Genomic DNA, 21,978 nt, shown 5'->3' with positions numbered 1-21,978 from the left:
TCATCTGAAAGGCTGAATACCTGTCATGACAGTTACTCGTTTGCCTTTGGAGTTAGTCTTTGAGAAGCTGAATCTCTGTTATGGAATGCTCTAACTCAATCTCAAGCTGGATTCTTCTTCGTCCAGACTGCAGCTCTTCTTTAGTTGTGCTTTTATTTGGTTGTTCCTCAGAATTGATAGTGAGGGTTTGATCAGCCGGAGATGGTTCATCATCTTTGTCAGCCATAAATTGTAGCCATTTCCTCCTCTTTATAAATGGGTGGTGGAACATTTTTAGGCACATCAGCCCTATCCTGTCTCAGGGAGTATGAATGATCTTCCAAAATTTGTCCAGTGGGAACATCATTTGTGGATATAAACAAAATAGGGACATTTTATCCCCTGCATGAAAATGACAGCTGCAGATGCGAGACTGGACACTGGGCATCCGGTCAGCTCGTCTAAGGATAAATTTAAAATAAGCAGTGTTAATTTTATGGAAGTTACACCTTTACAAATTAAAATTACACAAATCACACTTTACTACTAAAATAACAAAGATTAATATCATTGTTATCTAATGCCTAACTAGTGCTGTTTACAAATAACTACAATCATTATTATTAGTGGGTAAAGCAAAGTTGAATAAAAGTCAATAAACCAGGTATTATTTTGAATATTTTAATTAAACACATTTCTCGAAGTAACGTTAGCCTTTAATAAAACTGCAGCGCATCTAATCTATTAAACAGCAAAGTAAACAAGCTTTAAGATATTTTAAGAGAAAGACACAGGTCAGTTATTTTAGCTGTTGATTTTGTTATGAAAAACGTTTATTCTTGCTAACTTAGCCTTTTTAATTCCATCTGACAGTCAAAGTATCATATCATTCGCATGTTGAGCAATATGCAACATTAAAGTTTGGTCGTGCATGGCCACATTAAGGCAGTAAATACGGTGTTCACATGGAAATCATCGTTGTGTTAGCTTACCTTACGTAACGAACAGTCTCCGCTGGGGAACATCGGACGGTAAACGAGCATCTTTCATCGACGACTTGTGGTTGCATCTCCGGACAAAACAAGTCAAACTACAGTCTCTCCACAGTACAACAATATTTGGAAAAACTACAATTTGAAAAGACTTAAAATATAACGTTATGTATATTAACTGAAAGGTAAACTTCTGAGAACGTGAGGCTGAAAGGCTAGTGACAGATTTGATTTCCTGTCATGATGACGTCTAAACTCCCCGCCAAGGATGTAGTCCCTATTAGCAACTTGTTAGCAACCACCGTTTTAAGGCACAATAAAGTTTAAAAAAATCACAAGCAGATTATAACTGGTGTATTTTATGTCATAGAACAAAACGTGAAAATATTTAGAGGTTTTGTTAACCACAGACCTTATTTCAGGCGATTTAGCAAAAACCCATTCAAAAAACCCATAGACTTCAGGGCGAGGGAACCCGTAGTGCTAAAATGCTACCTCACTTCCGCGTTTTAGCCTACAAAGTGACGCCATTACTTCGGCACTCTATTACGCACTCTGAGCAGGAACAGTTTGAGTCACAATCGGAAATGGTATAGGCCAGAGCTTGACATTTTTGCGATCATAAAAAACACCTGCAAGGCCTGAAAGAGATCAAGCCTCAGCCAAGTAAGATAAAGTAACAAAAAAGTAACTTAAAAGTAATGTAAGTAGCACTGCATGAAAAGTGGGATTTTCGTCCCCGTAAGCGCCTGTAGGCTCCCGAAAATTTCCCTAATTTTCGGCAGCTTTCCTCAATTTACAGGCAGCGAGCGTCGCGTTCGTCTGTGTCACAAATTGTCGTAAACGAACCATGACGCAGGTGGAGAGCCCCGCGGGGGTACGATGCCTCTAATTAGCATATGAATAGCAGCGAAACCTCTGCCGGCCAGGTAGAGCGTCTCTAGTCTAATTAGCATGTGAATAGCAGCAAAACTAGAGTAACTGCCCACTTGAATGTACTCACTCAGTATTGGCTGAAGCCACTACTTTTAAACAAGTAAAATCTCCCGTGAATGGTTGGCAGATCACTTCAAACCAATCACAAGGGATTTTTCTTGTTTAAAAGAAGTGGCTTCAGCCAATACCGAGTGAGTAAATTCAAGTCGGGCCGTTACTCTAAAGAGGGGGGTTATTGGGCACCCTGGCTCATTATAAATGTAAAACCCAATAATAATAATAATAAATATATAATTTATGTGATATTAATTTTTTATATATTAATGTCATTGTGCTATGTACTTCATTATTCACACCATCAAGAAATATAAGAGAAAACAAAGAGGTTTATTTATAAACACACAGCTGTTTATTCAAAGAAAGAGCTTTAATTAGAAACACACAACTATGTACAAAGCAGCATAATGTCTCTTATGTTGTCCTCCAGTCCAAACACGTCAAAAAGTGCCCAAGACATTCGGGAAAGATCCCTAAAAATCTTTTTCAAAGTTATCAAGTGTTGAAAAAAGAAAAAAAAACTCAAAAACGTTGTAAAAAAAGTCGCTTTTGCAGGCATATATGGTGAGTTCCCCTGTACTTTGGTATCGCCTCTAATCTGAATTGCAGCGTGGCACAGAGCTCGGAGAGTTCCAGGCTGCGAGAGGGCGGTGGCCGCACAATCCATCCAGACACCCCGTCAACAATGCCGTCTTCATCAGACATGAGATCTATGGTGGCGCACTTTCAAATGTCCATCTCACCCTCAGCCAGCACACTTCGTCTCGCTTCCAGCAACTGTAATATAATCAATAAAGACAATAAGTGACCAGAAAAATACTCACATTGACAATGTATCTGAAGCTCCGGCGAACCGACTCATAATACGTCTTACAGGCAGCTGGAAAACAATTAAATGAGGCTGGTATTAATAAACAGAGTCACGGTACAATTAAACAAGAAATGAGGAAAAACATTAGAAGTTATACTTACAAACAATGTCGTCATTCTCAGCAGTTAAATGTGGACTTGCTAAAATAGCCCCAACCAAATAGGAGGTCACGGCTTCGTTATGAGGCGACGTTAGTCTGTGAAAACAAGATGTGCGGGTTTAAGATCGGATCTATTAACGTACCTATTTCCTTATACAAGAATAAAAGCATATTCTTTAAATCGTAACGTTACCTTTGCTCTGGTTCAAAGCGCCTGCAGTGTACCTCAGAGACGCCGTACAGCCTCCTAAAAATTACAAGACAAAAACACCTCTAAGCAATAAAACACACAGCTTGGGCTACTTAAAAATATGCTTTTACATAAAATCATTCTTACCGCAATCTTGGGATTGTGCACCCGTCTTCTCTTCTTGGAGAGTTACAAACACCCAACCAAACATCGCTTAATGTTCCTCTTGTACTGCTGTGTGAGCCGTGCCCATGACCTCGCACGCGATTGGACGAAGGCGAGAAGCCTGTCGGGCTCCTCCAATCACACGCGAGGTTATTGATATAAGGAAAATCTTGTGAGACGTGCGCGCATGCGTATGATATAAACAACAAACGCGATGTGCCGGGAGCTCTGTGTGATATCAACACAGTGTGCTGTCAGTTTAAAGATGGAAGTCCCAAGACTGACGGCGCATTCACACGGGGCGTAAGCGTTAACGCTTAACGGAAGGCTTGTCTGAAGCGTGGCCAACAGCCAATCACAGTGGCCGCTACACATGCTCCGTTCTTCCATAAACGTAATTGGCTGGCTCTGTCTAGGTAATTTGCATAAGGCGATCTGATTGGCTGACGCACGCGTTGCCGCTTGAAATGTTGAGAAATGTTCAACTTCTGCCGCGAGCAACGGCACTGACGCAGCGCCGACGGATCCACAATTCAGTTCGGCAACGCATGACGTCACCCATTAAAAGTGAATGGGAAGCGTTAACGCTGACGCCCCGTGTGAATGCGCCGTGAAGAAACGACCTTGGCGCTTCCATAGATATGTATATAAAGGCTAGATGGCTCGTCCGCGCTGCTGGCCAATTGAGTGCAACGTCCGCATTTTGGCGGCCATCTTACGACAGGGCGCTCGCTCACTCGTAGCATTGAGTTTTAATGATGAAGGTACTTTTAAATGACCATAACTTGCTTAATTTTTTACCGATTTTCAAACGGTTTGGTTTGTTATAAACGTCAAAGATGTACCTATGACACTGCATACCTATACTAAAAATAAAAAATAAATTCATGAAACATGTTAAAGCATCCAGAATTATAGCCACGTTAATAACGTTTGTAAAAACCCAAACCGTTTGAAAATCGGCAGAAAACCGAGCAAGTTACGGTCATCCAAAAGTACCTGCACCATCAAACTCAATGCTACGAGTGAGCGAGCGCCCTGTCGTGGGATGGCCGCCAGGTGATGCCGTTAGGGACTCCGCCTTGAGCCATCTAGCCTTTATATACATATCTATGGGCGCTTCTGTGAACATTGCAACACTGAACTGTGTCATACACAGTATTTTGACCACAGAAAGCGCTATTCCAAAAATGGAGTTTGGGAGAAAAAATCCAAAAGGACTACGTCAGGTCAGATAACGTACAGAGCCTGCTGCTATCCAGTCATGAACCCGCTGTGAGTGATGTCCTGTCATGTGTAAAGACCCGGAGGATAACTTTACTGGAGTTAGAGAGATTGGTGAAAGTGAAATGCAATCCGAGGACCCAGAAAAAAAAGTGATTGAAGAATTTGAAGAAATGCACCCAGCGAATTGCAGTTCAGACAACGGTGAGCATAATTACATATTTTTATATAAGCTTGGCTTGCTTTACGTATGTTAACATTTTAAACAATACTAAAACATATCAACAAGTAAAATAAAATAAAATCAACAAGTTAAACAAAAACGTTTTGAGTATGCTATATCAAAAAGTAGCCATCCAGCATGTTTTATCCATTGTGGCAGCCCTTGCTCACAAAAAGGTTGGAGACCCCTGGTCTAGTTAAATGTGGTTGATTATCACTGTTGTTGTTATTTTAATAGTATAAATTAATTTATAATTAAATAGGAATATCGCGTTTTAATGCATAACGGTATCTTCTGTTTGTTGTTTTTCAGACGAAACAGCAGATGAACAAAGCATTCATCTTTTCCTGGACATCTCCTGTTGTGTGGTAAGCATGAAATTACATTTGGATATACCAGTATAAAGTTCATTACATGCTAATCCAGAGCTAAAATGGGAAAACCTAACATGTTTCACCCACATTATTGTTTTCCACTCTCAAATTTCTGTTAGTTAACTAATGAAAGCAACTAAAGTATAAACACACTTTATAAAGTTAAAAAAAAAACTAAAATGAAGTTGAAGTGGATGAAGTTCCCACAAAGTACTTAACTGGTTCATTGCACTAAGATAAAGCTAGCTGTTTGAGATGCACATGATCTTTTCCAACTACAGTTTTAAAATCTTTTCATACTCAAATGGCCATATTGATGAGAAATGACCATATTAATTATGTTCTTTTTAAATCTCAAATGACCATATTAACGATGGGGTTTTCAATCTCAAATGGCCATATTCATGATGGACTTTTCAATCTCTAATGGTCTAATGGTGGTGCTGAGTATGTGCATTGCATGTGTTTTAAATATGTCCTTTAAATTTCCATAGGATGACTATGTGGATGAAAAGGGGGAAATCCTTGCTGAGGAGCAGAGTGAAGCCTATCCTTACATACAAGATGGGGAGGAGCATGGAAGTGATCAGTCCAGAAGTGAAAAAACAGAACACTTGTTGATGAAACTTTTGGCCATGATGAAATTGACTGGTATCCTCCGTGACGACGACTTACAGTATGTGGTTTGTCCAAAATGTATGACAGTGTACATGCTTACTGAAACCTATGAGCGCAGACGGGATGGTACAAAGGTTTGCAGGACTTGTGGTCACATCCCGTTCTACAATCACCCAAAGCAGAGGTCTGCATTAAGGAAGAAATATGGCTCTGCCTTGCTAAGAAAGGCTACATATTCGAGCGGTGAAGAGTATGTCCATCCAATACGTTCTTACTGTTACAAGTGTGTTGTGCAGTCTCTGGGAGGACTTGTTAAAAGACTTGGATTTGAAGAGAAATTAGATGAAAGGCGAAAGCGGGAACTGCCAAAGGGTGTGTTAGGAGATGTAAATGATGGACAAGTATGGCAGGATTACCAGTATGTGAATTCAATAAACTGTAGTCATGCCACTACGCACAGTATTTGAGCTGTGATGTAATTGCACAAGTTACCTTGCTTCATTCCCATCCGGACAGACATTTTGTTGTTTGACATGTTGTTTGATGGTGTTTGCATAGAATGCACAAATTGAGCCTGATTAAAACTGTTAAAACAATTAAAATTGTTGAAATAAATAGTTTGGTGTATCTTTTTTACCTAACATTGGTTATTGCTAATTAAATACAGAGTAATTAATATACACTGTTAGCCTGGAGAAATTGAATCTACTTAAAGGGATAGTTTAAAAATTATTAGGAAAAAATATTTTGAAAGTATTGTGATAAATGGTGAAGAAAAGTTTGATAAATGATTGTCATTAAACTTAAAGTTGATTTTGAATTACTCTGTCCAACATCTCCACTTAGTTAACTGAGTTGAAAAAAATTATATTTTTAATTAATGTATAATTATAATTCTCTTAGTGTTATAAATGGTATTATAACACAAAACACATGACTTAGTCAGTCATTAAATAAACTTGATTCTCCACTGAAACACAATACAATACAATACAATGTGTTGTTTATGTCAATAAACACTGATCACCTGAACGGGGACTTTCATTTACAAAAATGGTAATTTATCATTTTAAACTAAACAACATGAATAATATTAGAGCATAAACCTCTATGACATTTTAACAAATATTTAAGTAGTTAAAGTTCTTATTAGTTCTTAATTCTGTAAAAAAGCTTAAATAATCGTAATATTCTGAGACAAAGGATTATGGGTGTTCCTTACAACATGTACTGCTAAAATTCATTCACTTGAATGTTTTAGTTTGATTAATTTTATACACTTAAAAGTTAAATGAACTAAGATTTTTAAGTAAATGTCCATAACTCAAAATATTAAGTGATGTTTACATCATGAAGACAATGTGTTAACCGTGTAGCATACTTTAAAAATGAATAAATTCAAACTAAAATTTAAGAGTCTGTAATTTGGCTTTACTGATACCAAAGATTTTCTTAAAATCAAAGATTAAAACCTCTCAGAATGTTACCTGAGTAAAACTCCCCCAGCTGCTACCCTGATTTGCATTTGTATAGCTCACAGCATGTTCATTTACATGTTAAAGCCTCCCCTAGAATTAGGGGAAGGGGGGACAACTTCCAAGCAAGACCCACGTCAACTTCTGACAACTTACGGCAGTTTTCGGTGTTGGCTGCAAATTGTTGTGCGCAGTTGTAAACTTGGAGTTTCACAGCAATCTACAGTGCCACATTCTGACGAAAATTCCACTTTTCATGCAGTGTAGGGATGTTCATGTCACGGCCGGGGGCGGACCCGAATATGCTAAAGGTCACGCCCCTCTCAACTCTTCCACCTCGAGGAGTTTCCCAAGACCACCCCAATGACCAGACAGACGAGTAAACTACAGTTAAAATGAACTTTATTAAATATTTAAAAGGAAAAGGGGGAAAGAGAAAGGGCAATTTAAAATTAAAGGGGTCTGCTTCTCGCCTCCAGGGCCACTTGGGACAAGGACTGGGGGACAGGGGCTCCTTTAGGGCTCTGGTCCTAGCATCCGTGGCGCGCTCCGCTTCTTCCTGGAGGCAGAATCAAAAAGGCGAGTTATCACAATGTGCTTCAATGTGGTCTTACTGCTACTCTAATCCTCCGTCTTCCCTCTTTCTCCTGTGCCTTAGGTTCGTCGCTCTACAGCTGCTACTGGAAACAGAGATCGTTAGTGGGCCATGCTGGGAAACAACTCACCATACTGGAGGTCCTTTTACCCGACAGAGCCTCAGCTGGGGCGCAGGTAAGTGGTCACTGTAGGCACAGAGCGATACACTACACAGAGGTAAGTTATTCGCCACACTGGGGATCTTCGTTTCCCCACAGGCCCTTCGTTGAGACACAGGTAAGTGATTGTTACAAGCATAGATCAATATTTTTGCACCGGGAGTAATTTACTCACACCACTGGGGGTCTTCATTCACACAGAGCTTTCGTTCAGGCCCAGGTAAGTGGTTGCTATAAGCACCGGTTGATGTCACTGCACAGGAGGTAAGTTACTCGCACCTCTGGGGATCTTCGTTCCACATAGAGCCTTCGTTGAGATACAGGTAAGTGGTTGCTGTAACACAAGTCGATAACACTACACAGAGGTAAGTTATTCACAACACTGGGGATCTTCGTTCACACAGAGCTTTCGTTTAGACACAGGTAAGTAGTTGCTATAAGCACAGATCAAATATCGCTGCACAGGGTATGTTACTCACAACACTGGGAATCTTCGTTCACACAGCTTTCGTTTAGACACAGGTAAGTGGTTGCTATAAGCACAGATCAGATATCGCTGCACAGGGTATGTTACTCACAACACTGGGAATCGTTGTACTCACTCTTAGACAGTGGACTTTCGCTACGGCGTTGGTGCACCGTGTTCCTTCACCCGTCCGCTCAAGCTTCTCGGGCGTCGTGGGGACTGATGGGTCCAGTGGCACGGAGCCGAACGCTTCCCGAACTCCCCCTCCTGTTTCCACGACCGGGGTCCCGAGTTGGGGCGAACTTTCGTTGAGGCTCCGCCACCACGAGTTTCTGTTGGTTAGGTCGAACACACACACAACTATGACCCTCAATCCGCACAGTGCACTTCAGAGAATTACTCACTCTTATCCACCACTGGGCTTCACCACTGTCCGCTTTATCGAGGAGTGAAGCTCTCTCCAACACACCCGGGCCAAGGCTTAATTGCACTCTCTTCGTAGGACTCAGGCCACAACAGGTATAATCATCTCACGATTCGTCCGAGGCCGGCAGTTTGGTCGCTACAAGCACAGCATACACACAGCAAGTACAGCGCAACACCAAGTAATAAGTGAAACTCACCCACAGCACTCTTGTACACACTTCACGTGATAGAAAATATGGACTTAGCCACCAGCTTCGATTCCCTCGGGAGGATGGTTGGGCGATGTTTTGGTCACCGCTGAGAATAGGTTTTGTATTACTCACAGCTCAGGATGTGTTGTTTGTCTCTTCTCTGGCTCACCCACGCTTTCTTGTCCCGCAGGGCCACTGATCGATTTGTAGACGGCGCTTCCTATCCGAATGTCTCACCGTGTTTCCGGTCAACCCACGGCTCGCCCACGCTTCCCTCTCCGGTGGGGCCAGGGACCTCAAACACAAGAAAAACACACACCAAGCAACTCCTCTTCAACGTAGTACACGGTAAACACAATGGCTGTTACTCACTCTCAGTTGTCAATAGCCTCCTGTATCTATAATCCCGTTGCTCTGAATCTTACTCACTCACGGGTAAAACGTTCCCAGTATTCCTTCGCTAGCTGTCTTTCCTTCCTTTACTTCCCCAAGGGAACGATCAGGCCAGCACAGAGCGTCTGCAAAGCAGCAACACAGCGTACACAAAGTACATCACAAGCACGCTGTTTGATGTCTTTAAAGGTCTTTATATCCTCTACCTCTTCTCTTCATCAGCCTATCAGCAACCGCTGTGTAGATTACCCTCACCTGGGCGAAATCAGGCTTGATTTCGTAATCGGGGAAACCCCGGAAATTCCGGTGTTCAGAATAAAACGTCCGGGCGGAACCATCGTCGGGCGGAACCCGTCTTCCACACTTTTGGTTCCGCCCTCACAAAACGTCACCTGTGACATCCTCCCCCGCCGAAATGGTTCTAGTCCCTAGAACCGCTTCCTGTGACCCACTCTCCATACTGGATGGGCGGCCGCCCCCGGTTTTCCCGCTGGGGGCGCTGTGGTAGGGGCTCTGGGACTTCCTCAGCAGGTAAGTCGTCCGGCTCTCCTGGAGCCTCCTGGGCCACTTCGTTCGCTGGACCCACTACGACAGGTAAGTTCTCGGGTTCCCTTGGGGCCGCCTGCACCGGCTCTTCCACCGGACCTCTCGGGAAGATGACCCACCCTTCGTACCAAGGAGCAGCGGCCACTGGCTCCTTAGGAGCCACCTCTGTGGCTGGTGGGGGATAGTTTGGACAGGGGCGGATCATGTTCCGATGTACCACCCGATCCGGTCCGGCCTTCCCCTCTGGCCGGATCGTGTATACCGGCTGCCCTGACCTCTGCTGCCGCTGCACAACGTACGGCCTAGCCTCCCACCGATCACTCAGCTTGCCTCCGCCTAGTCGCCGATTGTCCCGGACTAGTACCCTTTCTCCAGGGAGCAGGGGAGCGTCACGCGCCGTCCTATCATACAACCTCTTGTTCTTCTCCCCGGCTGCCTGGATCCTCTTATTGACCTGTTCGTAGGCAAAGTGGAGATGGTGGTGGTGTCGCCCCACCCACTCGGTCACGTTCCCTTCTCTCTCACCTCCCGATGTTCCCAATAGGAGATCTGTGGGCAAGCGAATGTGTCTTCCAAACATTAAGTACGTGGGGGCATACCCCGTTGTACTGTGTACGCTGTTATTATAGGCTTGTAACAAGTTCGGTAAAGCACTCACCCAATCATCCTGGCGTCTCTGGTCCAGAGTTCCCAGCAGGTTCAACAGGGTCTGGTTGAAGCGCTCACATCCTCCGTTTCCCTGGGGGTGGTACGAGGTCGTATGGGTCTTTATACACCCGTACAGTTGGCATAGCTCTCGAATGATACGGGACTCGAAATTTGGGCCCTGATCCGAGTGCAGGAACTCAGGGCACCCAAATGGCTGAAAGACCGCCCGCCATAGCGCCGTGGCCGTGGTACTTGCTGTCTGGTCGAGAGTGGGAATAGCCCAGGCGTACTTGGTAAACAAGTCAGTCACGACTAAGATGTTCTGGTACCGGTCCTTGGGACGACTCAGGGTCAGATAGTCCATCGCCACAATGTGGAGGGGGGCCTTTGCGTGAATCGGGACCATCGGTGCTCGAGGTTCCTGCCGGGATTTAAACAGAGTACATCGGGGACATGCTTGAATGAACTTACTCACAGAAATCTCCATCCCTGGCCAATAGAAGTGTCGGCGTAGCAACGACATGGTGCGTTCCTGCCCCTGATGTCCCATCTGGTCGTGGTATGCCTCCAGCAGTGCCCGAACTTGGCTGGCCGGTACCACAATCTGGCTAACCTCCTCATCGGTCCCTGGGTCCCGAATGGTCCTACACAATACACCTTCTCTCAATGTCAATCTCTCCCACTGTCCCAGTATTTTTCGACCCACCTCTGTCTGGGCTTGTCTCTCGGCGGGGGTCGGTCGCCGAGCCTGCCTAAGCCACTCGCCCAGATTCCGCAGCTCCTGATCCTCCTGCTGCCTAGCCTTCCAACGCTGGGGGTCCCATCCCCAACTTACGGGCGCTGCCTCCTGTTGGCTCCCAGGCGCCTCCACTACTCCAATCATCAGTCCTTCCTCTGCTTGTTCTCCTTCGAGTGGGGCCGGACCCCTCGAGTCTCCCCTTGCTGGCAACCGGGAAAGGGCATCTGCGTTGGTGTGCTCCCGCCCCAGACGGTACTGCAGCTGGTAGTCGTAATTGGCTAGCTGTGCCACCCATCGCTGTTCCACTGCTCCCAACCGGGCCGTCTGCAAATGTACCAGAGGGTTATTGTCAGTGACCACGGTTACCTTGGCTCCCCAGAGGTAATCCTTAAATTTCTCGCTCAGGGCCCACTTTAACGCCAGCAGTTCGAGCTTGAAAGAACTGTAGTTCGCGTCATTTCGCTCGGCGGGATGGAGGCTCCGGCTGGCATAGGCAATCACCCGTTCTACTCCGTCTTGTTTCTGTGCGAGCACTGCTCCCAGGCCCAGGTTGCTGGCATCTGTGTAAAGCAAAAAGGGTTGGGAGAAGTCAGCATATGCTAGGATCGGGGCTTGTAAAAGTTCCTGTTTCAAGACCCTAAAGGCTGTCTCACACTCTGTGGTCCACTCCACCGAGGGGGATCCCCGTCCCCGTGGTCGCCCTGTCCCGACCAACAGCTGGTTCAAGGGTCTGGCGATCTTAGAAAACCCTTTTATAAATCGCCGGTAGTATCCCACAAAGCCTAGAAAGGATCTCACTTGCCTTACAGTCCTGGGGGCCTCCCAGTCCCGAACTGCAGATACCTTCCCGGGGTCAACGGCCACGCCAGCCGCACTCACCACGTGTCCCAAGAACTGCACCTTACGGCGCAGCAGGTGGCACTTTTCTGGTTGTAACTTTAGCCCGTACCTCTCCATCTCTCGGAACACCTTCTCCAGGTGTTGCAGGTGAGTCTCGAAGTCTGGGGAATACACGATCACATCATCAAGGTACACTAGCACAGATTCCATTAACTGACCTCCCAAGCATCGTTGCATCAGTCTCTGGAAGGTGGCGGGAGCGTTGCAAAGACCGAAGGGCATCCGGTCCCACTCGAAAAGACCAAAAGGCGTGGTAAAGGCGGTCTTCTCTCGGTCCCGTTCCTCAACCGGTACCTGCCAGTACCCGCTGGCCAAATCTAAGGTGGAATACCATGCAGACTTGGTCAGACTTGTCAGCGAGTCCTCGATACGAGGCAGGGGGAACGCATCTTTCTTGGTCAGTTGGTTCAGCTTCCTATAGTCCACGCAGAACCTCCATGCCCCCGTCTTCTTCTGGACCAACACTATAGGTGCCGCCCAGGGGCTGCTACTCTCCCGCACTATCCCCTGCTCCAGCATACCTTGTAGGAGGGTCCTAACTTCTGTGTATAAGGTGGGGGGTATCGGCCGATACCGCTCCCGACTCGGTGCAGCTTCTCCCGTAGGGATACTGTGTCTTATTACCGTCGTACACCCATAGTCTTCATCATGGGTGGAAAACACGTGTTGCCATCTCTCCAGTAATTTCCGCAGCTCCTCTGCCTGTTCCTGTTCCAGGTCCTCTCCTCGTAAGGAGTCCCCTGTCAAATAGGCCGGTACCTTCTTTTCCCTCGTCCTAGACGCTCCTTCTGTTTGTGTTAGCGCTACCTCAACTACTGCGGGGTGCACCCGCCGGAAACTCACATCTTCCTTATCCCGCACCTGATGGCCTTCGACCGACGTCACCGTCACTAGCCGCTGGTGCTTGTGTAAGTGTGGCGGGTAAGGGTTTTCATTACATACTTTTACCGGTACTCGGCCCCGTCGCACCACCGTCAGTCCTCGGGCCACTCTCACCTGTGTGCAGTCTTCGTGGGGTTCGACCAACACCCAGCTCTCGGGGCCTTGATGCTGCTGTGGCACCCTGGCCCACACTATGGCTTCACTTTTTGCTGGCACTGACAATGCAAATCGACATGCTACTCGTCCAACTTCTTCTCGGCCGTCTCGGCTCTTGGCCATCTGCACTCGCCGGCAGTCGGCCACTACTTGTTCCCAGCCTGGCCGCTCGGCCCTTGGTATTGTCTGAACGGGCCTAGCCCGAAATAGCTCCTCCCAGCACTCCGAGAGAACATTCATACCTAGGAGAGCTCGATGACGGCCAAGGCAATGGTCCTGTACGATGATGACCCCCTTCTGCGGGACTCGTACTCCATACAATTCGAAGTCGGTAAGTCGATAGCCGATGTAGGGGATCTCTAAGCCGTTCGCCCCCTTCAGGGTAAGCCAGGGCGCTTCAGCCTTGTGTGCGGGGTAGGCTCCAAATAGCTCATGGGACAAGCTCTCTGAGAATAAGGTGACCTGGGAACCAGTGTCGACGAGACAGCGCACCGTGGTGCCACATACCTGGGCCTCCACTGTTGGGCTAAGCCCGATCATCCCGTCCTTGGGTTCCATTCTTCTATGGGGGTCACTTTGGGGGGTGCCGACCACATGACCCACTGTGGCCGGTCGTCTTAAAAACCCCCCTCGGAGGCTCTTCGTGGTCCGCACTGCCTACTCACATGTCCTGCGGTCCCACACCGATTGCAAATGGGCCTCCCTTGCTCGTCCCACTCGAACCTGGGCCGACTAGCCCGCCAGGGCCGCCTCGTCCCATCTCGGCCTCGATCAGAGTACGTCCGTTCTCGGGGGGTGGCCCCTTCTTCTTTCCTTCCCGGCCCTAGGCGCAGCTCCCCTACCAGGGCCTTGGTTAGTTCGGCCATCTGGTCTCGCACATCCTTTAGGAGCTCCATCTTCAATGCTTGTTTCCAGTCTGTTACCTCCGAGGCTGCCGCCGGGCCGCTCACTGCTGCACATACGGGGGCCTCCTTTACTTCCGCTTGGTCGCCTTCCAAGGCCATGGCCTCCTTTTTCAGGTCATCGAATGTAAGTTCAGGGTCTCTTCTAAACTGCACTCTGAGGTTTTGACGTAGGGGACCCTCCCGTAGCCCTAGCAGGAACTGGTCCCTTAACAGGGTCTCTTCGTCTCCCAACCCATGATCTTGACGTCGTTGCAGGCGTGCGTACTGTTCGCGCAGCTTCAGGGCGAAGGCTCGAATAGACTGGTGGGGGCCCTGCTTGCAGTTAAAGAACTGTGCCCTCAGGACGGCCACAGGGGTGGTATCACCGTACTGCTCGGTAAGGAAGTAGAATATGGTCTGGGCGGTGGCTCGAACGGCCTCAGGGGCGGCTTGTACTTCTTGCCGGGCTTCTCCTCCTAGTGAGTTTAACACAAATTGCTGTTGTTGGTTAGCACTCAGCCCCTGAAGGCCGGCCAAATACTCAATCTGGGCCCTCCACTCGGTTAAACGGATCTCGGACTCGACCCCACTATACTTCTGCACCCAGGGGTTTCCCAGGAACACGGGCATGGCACGGGGTGGTGTTTCCGGCCTTTCAGGCACAACACGAGGTGGGGCTTCCGGCCTCTCAGGCACAACACGGGGTGGGGCTTCGGGCAACTCGTCGTCGGCCATTGGAGGGCCTTGGTCGCTCAACTCGAGGTGGAAATCCTGCCGACTACGCCAAATCTGTCACGGCCGGGGGCGGACCCGAATATGCTAAAGGTCACGCCCCTCTCAACTCTTCCACCTCGAGGAGTTTCCCAAGACCACCCCAATGACCAGACAGACGAGTAAACTACAGTTAAAATGAACTTTATTAAATATTTAAAAGGAAAAGGGGGAAAGGGAAAGGGCAATTTAAAATTAAAGGGGGCTGCTTCTCGCCTCCAGGGCCACTTGGGACAAGGACTGGGGGACAGGGGCTCCTTTAGGGCTCTGGTCCTAGAATCTGTGGCGCGCTCCGCTTCTTCCTGGAGGCAGAATCAAAAAGGCGAGTTATCACAATGTGCTTCAATGTGGTCTTACTGCTACTCTAATCCTCCGTCTTCCCTCTTTCTCCTGTGCCTTAGGTTCGTCGCTCTACAGCTGCTACTGGAAACAGAGATCGTTAGTGGGCCATGCTGGGAAACAACTCACCATACTGGAGGTCCTTTTACCCGACAGAGCCTCAGCTGGGGCGCAGGTAAGTGGTCACTGTAGGCACAGAGCGATACACTACACAGAGGTAAGTTATTCGCCACACTGGGGATCTTCGTTTCCCCACAGGCCCTTCGTTGAGACACAGGTAAGTGATTGTTACAAGCATAGATCAATATTTTTGCACCGGGAGTAATTTACTCACACCACTGGGGGTCTTCATTCACACAGAGCTTTTGTTCAGGCCCAGGTAAGTGATTGCTATAAGCACCGGTTGATGTCACTGCACAGGAGGTAACTCGCACCTCTGGGGATCTTCGTTCCACATAGAGCCTTCGTTGAGATACAGGTAAGTGGTTGCTGTAAGCACAAGTCGATAACACTACACAGAGGTAAGTTATTCACAACACTGGGGATCTTCGTTCACACAGAGCTTCCATTTAGACACAGGTAAGTAGTTGCTATAAGCACAGATCAAATGTCGCTACACAGGGTATGTTACTCACAACACTGGGAATCTTCGTTCACACAGCCTTCATTTAGACACAGGTAAGTGGTTGCTATAAGCACAGATCAGATATCGCTGCACAGGGTATGTTACTCACAACACTGGGAATCGTTGTACTCACTCTTAGACAGTGGACTTTCGCTACGGCGTTGGTGCACCGTGTTCCTTCACCCGTCCGCTCAAGCTTCTCGGGCGTCGTGGGGACTGATGGGTCCAGTGGCACTGAGCCGAACGCTTCCCGAACTCCCCCTCCTGTTTCCACGACCGGGGTCCCGAGTTGGGGCGAACTTTCGTTGAGGCTCCGCCACCACGAGTTTCTGTTGGTTAGGTCGAACACACACACAACTATGACCCTCAATCCGCACAGTGCACTTCAGAGAATTACTCACTCTTATCCACCACTGGGCTTCACCACTGTCCGCTTTATCGAGGAGTAAAGCTCTCTCCAACACACCCGGGCCAAGGCTTAATTGCACCCTTTTTCGTAGGACTCAGGCCACAACAGGTATAATCATCTCACGATTCGTCCGAGGCCGGCAGTTTGGTCGCTACAAGCACAGCATACACACAGCAAGTACAGCGCAACACCAAGTAATAAGTGAAACTCACCCACAGCACTCTTGTACACACTTCACGTGATAGAAAATATGGACTTAGCCACCAGCTTCGATTCCCTCGGGAGGATGGTTGGGCGATGTTTTGGTCACCGCTGAGAATAGGTTTTGTATTACTCACAGCTCAGGATGTGTTGTTTGTCTCTTCTCTGGCTCACCCACGCTTTCTTGTCCCGCAGGGCCACTGATCGATTTGTAGACGGCGCTTCCTATCCGAATGTCTCACCGTGTTTCCGGTCAACCCACGGCTCGCCCACGCTTCCCTCTCCGGTGGGGCCAGGGACCTCAAACACAAGAAAAACACACACCAAGCAACTCCTCTTCAACGTAGTACACGGTAAACACAATGGCTGTTACTCACTCTCAGTTGTCAATAGCCTCCTGTATCTATAATCCCGTTGCTCTGAATCTTACTCACTCATGGGTAAAACGTTCCCAGTATTCCTTCGCTAGCTGTCTTTCCTTCCTTTACTTCCCCAAGGGAACGATCAGGCCAGCACAGAGCGTCTGCAAAGCAGCAACACAGCGTACACAAAGTACATCACAAGCACGCCGTTTGATGTCTTTAAAGGTCTTTATATCCTCTACCTCTTCTCTTCATCAGCCTATCAGCAACCGCTGTGTAGATTACCCTCACCTGGGCGAAATCAGGCTTGATTTCGTAATCGGGGAAACCCCGGAAATTCCGGTGTTCAGAATAAAACGTCCGGGCGGAACCATTGTCGGGCGGAACCCGTCTTCCACACTTTTGGTTCCGCCCTTACAAAACGTCACCTGTGACATTCACATTGACTGTTTAACCGTTAACCGAATGTAGGAATTTATGACCGATTAACATTATCAGTTAAAAGAAAAAACTATTTGTTAACGCACGGTGCGTGTCTTCATGAGCCGACAGACATTTCGCCACTTTTCTATCTTTAATTTGTGAATGTCATGTAAATGACACAAATTATTGCTGCCCTTACGTCTGATAAAGTAATCATTTGTATGAGAAATCATTTGTGTACGTGTTTGGAAGCTGAACGGAGATGCACGCGTGTCCGTGCAAGATGACGCGGTCCATCTACGTCTCGCGCACATCCACAGAGCAGAGAAAGACAGCGCAAATAAACTTTTTGAAAAGCGTCCTGCTTTAGAAATGACCACTGTGGTAGATGAAAAAGAGACAATCTGCCTTTTTGGATATTATTAATCCTCTGGATTGATCACGTGCTCTTTGATAAGGTAATGTTGCGTGAATATCTGATAATGTATGAATCCTGGTTCTGTTGTTGATCTGTCGCTGCTGTTTGCACGTTCAAATGAAATGTTTTGTTTTTACTAGGTCACAGACAACCGTCAACTGTATTTTTACTCAATGACAACTTAATGTTAAAATCTTAAGTTATAAGTTAACGTTTAATGTTCGGTTCATAAGCTATGTTTGTTGGTCGGGAAAATTAACTGATATGAACATGCCTAAATGTAAGCATTACTTTCCATTAAAAGTAACTAATTAATGCAATTAGTTACTTTTTTGGGGAGTAACTTAATATTGTAAAGTAACATTTCCCAACACTGCAAATAAGGAATATCATAAAGTAAGTCAACAATACTCATATTACTGCAAATGGAAATTGGCCATAACCAGAAGATGTTTATTAGTCATTCTCAATCATCAATACTTGTATTTCACTTCCCAGTATTTGCTTTCCCTATACTAAAGACAAGCTAAAACCATGCTGTTTTTATGCTTTGATTTGAAATTGAATGTGTAATCTTTCAATACATTTAAAATAGGGTGACCATACGCGCCATTCTTCCCGGACGCATCCTGACCAGGATTTCGGGTTCGTCTTCTGGTAGTCGTATTTGTCGACCGCATACGTCATAGAGGATTATTATTATTATTACAGAAAAGCAACCGTTATCTTTTAGGTTAAGAATGAAACTACGATTGTATGTCTTATGTTTTTAACTGAATGGCGTATGCAGTCAACAAATACGACTTCCGGAAGACACACCGAAATCCTGGCCAGGACGCGTCTGGGAAGAATGGCATGTATGGTCAGCCTATATAAAATAAAGACATAAACTCTATTTATAACATTTTTGCACTTAATTTACTTTTGTTAGTACACTGCTATTTTTTGGAACACCACTGTAGGTACTATACACCTACATTGCCATTAAATGTAATTCATGGTGATCATTAGCTCTCATGTTTAATTGTTTGTGCAGCCTGTAACACATTTTACACACAAACAAGCACTTCAAGTGTTTCCTCGCAAAATAAGTGCTTGAAGCCAATGTACTTTATATCCTTCAACATGTTAAAGAACTTGGGCAGCAGGTTTTTAAATGTCATACACATGTGGATGCATAGATGTCACAGTGCAGACCAAAATATATTAATCTAACATGACATCAGTCTCATAAATGTTTTAAAACCTGTGCTCAAGCCTTGTATAGATGCCATTAGACTGTATTACCCTTTATTTGTCCGAAGTCATTCCAAAATGAATTCATGCATTTCAATTGGTTTGAAGGTAAATGAAGAAAAACTATTATTAGTAACTTGCCCGGGGCAATGCAGCTCATGTGATGTTTCTCACATGCTGAACTGTCTCAGACCTCCATTAACTGTGCCTCATAACTTTAAAAATATAAATTGGACTTTTAACCCATATTTTCTTTGTTATATGAGTAATTATGTATTACATTTGAAAGGCATATGTTAGTGCACTTGTGCATGTTGATCAAAACAGCTTTCAGCTGTTTAACCTTTAAAGTTTATATTTTTCTAGAAAATAAACCAAACTATTTGTTCAGAAAAACTGTAAATAAGAATATAAAACTATATTCCCACAAGACAACCTGTCATTGACTAGCAATTGCAAGTAATAAAAAAAATCATAGTTCTTGTAATTACTTTTTACATTGCTTATACTGTATCTCTATTATTGTATTCTCAACTGAAACACACAAAAATGTTTGATGCAAATTTGTCACATTCAATATTGTTATATATAGACATTCATTCAATCAAAGTTTCTGTTGTGATTATACAGTTTAAGCCTGTTGCCTTTGCCGTTCGAACAAATTTCACTTACGCTCCAGCGGATGACGACAACGTCCCCATACCAGGTCACGGGGTTTCCTTTGAAGCCAAAGACTTCCTACATATCAAAGAGGTGAGAGCTGTTACACTTGAATAAATCAAAATGAGTCACTAAAGGTGTGTGTTTTTAAGCTATAACATGAAATTGCCATCTCGTACAGAAGTTTAATAATGACTGGTGGATTGGGCGACCTGTAAAAGAAGGCGGAGAGGTCGGTTTTATCCCCAGCCCAGTGAACCTTGAGACCATTCTGATCAGAAGAGAGGTGCATGCCAGGAAAGCTGCCAAAGCATTGGCCAAGTAAACAACTTATTCATTTATCTTACATTGTGAGGTATTTATTTGGTATGTTGTAGTTGTTTTTGGTGGAATGAATAAACAATTTAAATGTAAAGCACGGCAACATGTTTGTTGTTTATGTTCCAGTAAAGCAGCTAGTGCTGCCAAAGATGATTTGAATGCAAAGAAAGCGGCTCCACCACCAACAGGTGTGTTAACATTTTCTGATTTTCTTTATTTGTTATTTATCATCCAAAAATGACTTAATTTACCAAGCTATCAATTACTAAATTAGCATATAAATGAGTTTGTCTTAAAATTATTCATAAATTGCTATCAACCAATGACATGGACAGAAAAAAGTTTTGCATCAGTGCTTTATATTTTATGTATAAAATAAGCTGCCTTTTAAAATGCCTGCATGCAATTAAATTTTCTTTCACAATTTAAACCTTCAGTTCAGCAAGTTAAAAAGAAATCGGTAAGCAAACACACACACTCGCACATTTTGTTCATGTATTATTTATAGATTGTTTATTAGTTGTAATGTAACTGTTTGAAGGACACTTGATTGCAGGGAGAGCAGCTGGCTGCATATGATGTTGTGCCTTCCATGCGTCCTGTGGTGCTCATGGGGCCTTCACTTAAGGGCTATGAGGTGAGGGGTCATACATTACCAGTGTTTCTCAATATATTCAGTGTTCAAAAGTACACCTGTACGGTTTCATACAAAGGGATTATGAAAGACTTTACTTTATATACTATGTGTGTAATAAAATAAACTTTTGACTTATCTGTCATTTACGTGTACAAGTATTTACTGCCCTCTGCTGTGCATTTTGAAGCATTAACAATTAACTGTTTCAATCCCCTTTTCCATTTACTGTGCAGGTTACAGACATGATGCAAAAAGCTCTCTTTGATTTTTTAAAACACAGATTCGAGGGAAGGTATGTTACTTGCATAAATAAAAAAAATCAATGCACTATTCATTCACTACATACACTACATTTAAAAGTTTAAGAGCACTTGACTAAAATGTTTCTCGTGATCTTAAAAATGTTTTAACCTGTGTGTGCTTAAATGCTGGAAATGTCTTTTGTAGACAAAAATATAATTGCGCCAACATGTTAATTTCTATAATTAAAAACAATAAAAAAAGAAAATATATTTGTGAAATGGATAACTTGGACTGTATAATGAAGAAAAAGCATTCAAGATTTCTGTATACGCTAATCAAAGTGTGACTACACTGAAGATGATATAATACAATGTAGTTTTCATTTATTTTAAATGCTTTTGGTGTCAACATAATAGTCATATTGGTAGCACTTTATTTTACAGTACATGTACTTACCTTGTACATATATGGTTAATAAGTTGTACTTACCGACAAATGTGTGGTACTTACTTTTAGGTATCTACATGCAAATTAATTGGTATCATTACTGTACTGACCAGTGGTACATTCTTGGTAGTTTTTATGTAACTCTAGATAAGTACTGGGCAATAACAGATACATACTTATAGTGTAGGTATACTGTAACTAACGAGAAAGATTACTGTACTTACAAATAAATGTACAATATTAGTATTTAGTATTTACAGGAAAGTTAGGGTAAATGACTGGTATTTATAGTGTACATTTATGATAACTAATATCAAACACTACTGTACTTACAAATTGTATATACACGATAAGTGTGTGGTACTGTAGCCCAGTGTAAGTTAATGACAGGCACATATGGTGTATGTATACTGTAACTAACGAGAAACACTACTGTACTTACAAATTGTATATACACGATAATTGTGTGGTACCTGCAAGCAGGTGTAAGTTATACTTATACCATATGTATATGATAACTAAGAACAAACATTACTGATGTGCCATTTTGGTACTCAGTATCTTTGTCCTTTAAACCAAGCATTAAATAACCGTATGCATTAACTACTGGGTACATTCACTAGTACATCTATGGTAACTGCATGGAAACAGGGCCTTAAAATAAAGTGTTGCTTTTTACACAGTTTTTACATAGGA

At 44.6% G+C, this 21,978-nt stretch overlaps 2 protein-coding genes and 1 long non-coding RNA gene across 4 annotated transcripts in view; 2 read left to right on the top strand and 1 right to left on the bottom strand.

Moving 5' to 3' along the window:
• Positions 1-2,796: 2,796 nt before the first annotated feature.
• LOC141369234 (uncharacterized) lies at positions 2,797-3,566 on the bottom strand. 2 transcript variants are annotated; one of them, XR_012372806.1, is made up of 4 exons: positions 3,273-3,566; positions 3,129-3,182; positions 2,937-3,031; positions 2,797-2,844 (listed from the first exon to the last, which is right to left on the bottom strand). It is a non-coding gene; the product is annotated as an uncharacterized lncRNA (long non-coding RNA). The 2 variants fall into 2 exon arrangements; XR_012372805.1 differs by having other exon boundaries at positions 3,129-3,563.
• A 341-nt stretch (positions 3,567-3,907) lies between these two features.
• Positions 3,908-9,710, top strand: LOC141351450 (uncharacterized). The gene is made up of 7 exons (XM_073858230.1): positions 3,908-4,718; positions 5,050-5,105; positions 5,606-6,188; positions 7,863-7,975; positions 8,221-8,282; positions 9,233-9,390; positions 9,535-9,710. Exons 1-7 carry the CDS (start codon positions 4,583-4,585, stop codon positions 9,708-9,710), a joined length of 1,284 nt encoding a protein of 427 aa, XP_073714331.1. The 5' UTR covers positions 3,908-4,582.
• A 10,196-nt stretch (positions 9,711-19,906) lies between these two features.
• LOC141369232 (voltage-dependent L-type calcium channel subunit beta-2-like) overlaps positions 19,907-21,978 on the top strand; it is a 28,342-nt gene continuing 26,270 nt past the window's right edge. The window contains exons 1-5 of the mRNA XM_073874779.1: positions 19,907-19,955; positions 20,082-20,143; positions 20,393-20,415; positions 20,512-20,592; positions 20,826-20,884. Of these exons, the coding sequence (XP_073730880.1) occupies positions 20,548-20,592; positions 20,826-20,884 (104 nt within the window). The 5' untranslated portion in view covers positions 19,907-19,955; positions 20,082-20,143; positions 20,393-20,415; positions 20,512-20,547. The remainder of the gene's footprint in view (positions 19,956-20,081; positions 20,144-20,392; positions 20,416-20,511; positions 20,593-20,825; positions 20,885-21,978) is intronic.

This window comes from Misgurnus anguillicaudatus, chromosome 2, assembly GCF_027580225.2.
Source record: "Misgurnus anguillicaudatus chromosome 2, ASM2758022v2, whole genome shotgun sequence".
Classification (NCBI taxonomy): domain Eukaryota; kingdom Metazoa; phylum Chordata; class Actinopteri; order Cypriniformes; family Cobitidae; genus Misgurnus; species Misgurnus anguillicaudatus.
This window is presented reverse-complemented; position numbering and strand designations above follow the sequence as displayed.